The sequence below is a fragment of the Triticum dicoccoides genome, chromosome 5A (assembly GCF_002162155.2).
Source record: "Triticum dicoccoides isolate Atlit2015 ecotype Zavitan chromosome 5A, WEW_v2.0, whole genome shotgun sequence".
Lineage (NCBI taxonomy): Eukaryota > Viridiplantae > Streptophyta > Magnoliopsida > Poales > Poaceae > Triticum > Triticum dicoccoides.
Genome location: NC_041388.1, coordinates 1854678 through 1860103, shown reverse-complemented (window position 1 = coordinate 1860103; position 5426 = coordinate 1854678). Strand labels below are relative to the sequence as shown.

Here is a 5426-nt window from a genome sequence, read left to right as displayed (position 1 = left end):
AACCTTGTCAATGATCGAACGAACTTACAGATATGAACTGAGTGCCATTTGATGAGTAAGATCGAACAAGGGAGAGGGATATGGAAAGGATGAAGTAATGAAAGAGGAAGTCATTGCTAGTAGTAACGACTTGTCACGATCCATTGGTTCATATAGAATCCATGTCCTAGGTCTATCAAAAAACATTCTTTTCGCTAAGCGTATATAATAAAATAGAGTGAAAGGGTCCACCCCGAAACCAAGGGGGTACTAACTAACAGCTGAGTCCTCTCCGAACCGCAGGAGATAGTTGCCCATCATACGGCTCACCAACTTCACTTGCCTCTAAGGGGGGCTCGCTCCGGGCAGGTTCGGATCACTTACTATACACGGCCCTACGAAGGGGTTAGGAGCGTTTTCAAGATGATTCTTTCTTTGTCGAGACGAAAAAGGAACCCATCTTTTCGATTGAAAAATGTGAGTCTGTTTTGCCCACTTTATCCATCCCCCTCTATCAAAATGATCAAAAAGGCATTTCAAATGCTTCTTATTCCCGTGTTTGATCTTATCCATCTCTGCCCCGCTTCCATGTGGGCAGAGACCCCTGTAGAGAATGAAGAGGAGCCAAGGATCTTACTCTCAAGAGTGCTTCGATAGGCTCCACTCTCTCCCCTGAATAAGTCAGGCTCCGTTAGCCTGGGCTGAGATGGGGATAACGAGTCGACGATTGAAGCCCCCAACGTTCTGCCAGACACTGGACAGGGGTAAGCTCTGTAAATGTGTAGAGCCAAGTGTGGTGTAGTAGTAGGCACTTCTAGGCCCCTTCCCGGCTACTGGATCACTCCAGTGCTTCGGGTACTACGGACCCTCTGCCATCCATTGCAGCAGAGCCGTTTCATGAGCGGGGGGGCTAAGCGCAGTTCTTTGAATCAAAAGTTTCATGAAATCGAAATCGATTCTTTTTTAGATATCTGGATAGATGGATGGATCTATCTTTCTATTCAGATATCTTTTGCAATCAGCCCCAAATCCTTGATTTGGCCAGGAAACAAAGCACTGCTTTGGGCCCAGGAAGCGAAGGGAATGAGCTCGGCTGCTTCTCCCCCACACTTCTTTATTTCTCCGTGCCCCTTCCGCATGCGCTTCGCGCGCCATTGGCGCTTTGCTCTCCTCTTATTTCTTCATTGGAGGGTTCGGATGGACTTCGCCGTTCTTTCCCAACGAAAATGGAAAGGGCTGTATCACATCGAGATGTCGATTCGTTTTCCGCCCCAAATGAGATGGGGAATTAGTCACCTCTGTCCCTTCATCTTTTTGAAAGGAATCGAGGCCCGGCCCGGCTCGTGTCGTTCCAACAACCGACGGGGAGCACCTCAGTATACGATCGCGCGCAGTAACTGGGAGTCCTATTACACCTAAGGCCAACTTCCATTCACCAAACCCAGGTTCATCTCGTGTAGTGATTGTGGACTCGTACAAGGATATGGAGTCGACGGTTGATGTATCAGACTCGACCCTGTCTTTCGTAGCATGCATTCCCATCTGTGTTGCAACTGATTCGGTAAGCTACGTGTCCGGTGCACGGAAAACTGCCTTCGGTCTCCCAACCTTACTCATGGCAACCTTCCGGCCGCCCAATGACCTATAACGCTAGTCACTACTCCCACTGGGGCTAGGAAGTAAGCCCCACAACCCAAAGCGGCGAAGAACAAATAGAATTTGCTACAAAAGCCGGCTAACGGGGGTATTCCTGCGTATGAGAACATTGTAATGGAGAAGGTCATAGCCGAAATAGGATTCGTTTTGGCTAGAGCGCCCAAATCCGCTATATATTTGACACGGGTTTGCCGTAATGCTGGAACTATGGCGAATGCATCTATCGTCATTGATGCATAAATAAATATACCAATTAGTAGTGATTGAATTCCTTCTATGGTTCCACATGAGAAACCAGTACGAATATAACCTACATGTCCAATCGAACTATGAGCTAGAGGTCTTTTGACTTTCGTTTGGGCCATGGTGGCCAGTGCTCCTAAGATCATAGAAGCAATGCTGCAGAAAAAGAAGATTTGTTGTAATGTACCCCCATAGGAAGCAACAATAGAAACACGTGACATATTTGCAGAAATAGAGATTTTAGGCGCAATAGAAAGGAATGCTGTCACCGGGGTGGGTGAACCCTCATAGATATCAGGTGCCCACATATATAGAGTCAAAAGAGAGATTGAGTCCGAGGGAGAGGGGGGGTTTCTTGGGGCTCGAGAGATTGAATAGATAGGGCCCCACAAGTTGTTAATTCGCCGCTGGGGAATTCACACAAAAGGGAAGGACTTATTCTCAACGAAAAAAGTGCTCTCTGAACCGAACGTGAAAGTTGTTTTCCATCAGACTGCTGTTCATGTAACTCCACTCTCGGCTTGGATTATATATCCATTTGGTCCGCTCTCGGCCATTCCACACGCTGCCTAGCAGAGACGTGGTTATCTGAAGTGGATTCTCTCTTTTGTAGTAGATGCCGAACCTGCTGCTCAGTGGGCGGGCGCAGCAGCTACATGGACCCCTTTCTTTATGTTGTTGCCAGCGCTTTCCCGGGCCGAGCCGGAATTCTTTATTAGAACGTCGGCAGGCAAAGCCCGAAGGAAGGCTGCTATCCCCTCGGCCTTCTTCCTTTTCGATGAAAAACAAATCGACATCTCAATCTCCGAAAGCGTTTTCCTTACCCAGCTAATATCCCCCCCTTCGTCGAGCCTTTCCTTTAGTGGTAAGGGATATGCACCTTATCTGAACGTCGGCAGGCATTCCGGAATTCTCCTTTTTTGGCCCCGGGTGAACATAGGCTCAAACATGATTGGAGGGGTCCTAGCTATGCCATGCGTTCAATAAAAAAAAGCAAGCCTCTGGGAAGCTGCAGGGATTACAAAAAGAGGGTGCTTTCCTGTGTTGCACTGAAAAAAGGACAAAGGAGAAGACGCTCTTCGACTTTCTTTCTTCCTCCCGCGCCCGCCTAAGCCCGGCCCGCGTTAGAGGGGAAGATTAGCAAAGCGGAAAAAGACAGAGGGAGGGGGAGCTGCATCTTATTCTCTTCGCGAGAACTTCAGAATCGGAGAAGCATTCGGAAGGGGCGAGGCCTTCATTTCGTTGGCAGAAGCAGAAACGATCCAATCCATTCGGGGCTTCGGGGAACCCAAAAACGAACTCTGTTTACTTTTTTCATAGATAGATGATATATATAGGAATAATATATACATCCCTTTACTTGAGATGTCTATGTATCTATTTTGGAATCATCTCCCGATTCTCTTTTTTTTCTAATTCGCACTGCTCTTTCTCTCTAAATTGCATCAAAGAAAATAGAGAGAGAGAGAGAGAGCAGATGGATCCTATCCCCTATAACGAACACTCATTCCTATCTATTGATAGAAAAGAAAGATCTTCGTCACGGACTTTTTCTTTGTTCATTTTTTTTTAGATTGGAGGAATTCCTCATATCCAAGGCAGCTCCCCACAAACACCCCACCCATATGACTATGCCCCCTTTTGAATCGACAGTATAGATTGGGCTTCATAGCTACTTTCATTCTAAAGACGAATATTAGTCAATAGGCAGGCTTCTTTCAGTAGCAAACATATTCATTTTCACCGGGCTCCGCGCACCTTTGGTACTTCTGGAGGGCAAGCTGTTTTATAGTGACTTCTTTCTTAGGGTAGGGCGACGAATACTTCCAATTCCGGAAAGGTCATTGGGTCGCCTTTGGAAGCTAAAGCGAAAGTTGTAGAAAGCCGGGAGAAAAAGCGAAAGCTTGCTCGAAACGGCCTATACCCTAACCCTCGGAAGCGAAGACGCAAAGCGTCACTTTTTTCAAAAGGAAGGAGTTTTTTCTGACTGAATCCATCCATAAAGCCGCCAAGGAAACGAAGTTCGTTCGCCTCTGTCCGAAGCAGCGACAACTGGGTGATCCTATGTTCCGCTCTTTATGGCAGAACGTCGAAAAATGTTCTGTGAAGTTTCCTGACTGGGCCGGCCCAGGTGGCTAGCGAGCAGTGCAAAGCGGAAAACTGTAACGCTAAAAAAAAGGCGCGCTCAGTAAGGCTCAAACTAGATAGCATGTGGTTAAGGCAAAGTGCTGTTTACCAGTTGAGCTAGTTGACTATATTGTGCACTAAGCTGCGCAGAAACTTAAGAACCAAACCGAATGTAGATCCGAACATTTTCTAAATTTTGATCGCAAAAAAATTCTGAAAAAAAAACATAATATTCTACGAAATCCGAACACTTTTAAAAATTGTGAACAAAATTTGACAAGACTCAAATATTTCGAAAAAAAGCGAACAATTTTAGGAAGCAAGATTATTTTTTAAACTCCCCGTAAAATTGAAAACACAAACACCATTTAAAATATTGCAAACATCTTTAGAAAATTCCGAACAAAATTTCATAAATTTCAAACAGGAACATTTTTCAATCTCGTGAAACTTTTTTGAAGACATAATCATTGTTTAATATATCGTGAACATTTTTTGAAACTCCCAAACAAAATTTGAAATGTGTGATCAAATTTTTGAACTGGGAACATTTTATGAAACTCACGAACAAAAATTTCAAACATGAACATTTTTTTGTAAATTGTGAACAAATTTTGAATTAGGAACATTTATTGAAACTCAGGAACAAAAATATAATACAAACATTTTTCTTAAATTTGCTAACAAATTTTGCGAAGTTGTGAAATTTGAAAAGAAAAACATAAATAAAAGAAACAGAAACTAAACAAAACAAATCAAAAAGGAAACAAACAGAAACTATGTGAAATCACTAGTTAAAGAGTACTCGTTGTGAAGATCATTCCAATTCCCAGGTTGCGACAAGTGGCACGCTGCATGTGCCCCACTTGTCGCAACCTAAGATTTTTTTTTCTTTTTTTGTAGATCCGTTTATTCAAAATGTTTTATCTCTTAAACCGTGCGTCCAGTTCGCGTTGAGATATTCAAAACTAGATCCCGTGTTGATAGATTTTGACGAACTTTTTTTTCATGAAAAAAACCGGACGAAAAAACCAGAGGAAAAAACCGAACCAGGAGCACGGGTTTTTCCCTTTCCGAAAGAGGCGCGCCCGTGCCTCTGACGAAATCACAACCGTGCCTCTCGCAGAAGCAAAACCGTGACTCTCGCGAAAGAAAAAAATACATAAAACACATTTTTTTTCGTTTCCGAGGAGGCATGGCTGTGACTCTCGCGAAAGCACAACCGTGCCTCTCGCGGATGCAAAAAACAGAAAATGTTTTTTTTGTTTCCAAGAGGCAGGGCCGTGACTCTCGCGAAAGCACAACCGTGCCTCTCAGGGAAGCAAAACCGTGCCTCTCGCGAAAAGAAAAAAACGTGTTTTTTTTCGTTTCCATGAGGCACGGCGTGCCTCTCGTGAAAGCACAACCGTGCCTCTCACGAA

The 5426-nt window shown here is 44.4% G+C and overlaps 1 protein-coding gene across 1 annotated transcript; it reads right to left on the bottom strand.

Annotated features, from left to right (window-relative positions):
* Positions 1-1330: 1330 nt before the first annotated feature.
* Positions 1331-2842, bottom strand: LOC119298706 (NADH-ubiquinone oxidoreductase chain 2-like). The gene has a single exon (XM_037576000.1). It carries the CDS (start codon positions 2184-2186, stop codon positions 1593-1595), a length of 594 nt encoding a protein of 197 aa, XP_037431897.1. The 5' UTR covers positions 2187-2842; the 3' UTR covers positions 1331-1592.
* Positions 2843-5426: the final 2584 nt, after the last annotated feature.

Bases quoted from the DNA above. Each gene is read 5' to 3' on its own strand.
- LOC119298706 (XM_037576000.1), bottom strand. From the start codon at position 2,186: ATGTGGGCACCTGATATCTATGAGGGTTCACCCACCCCGGTGACAGCA.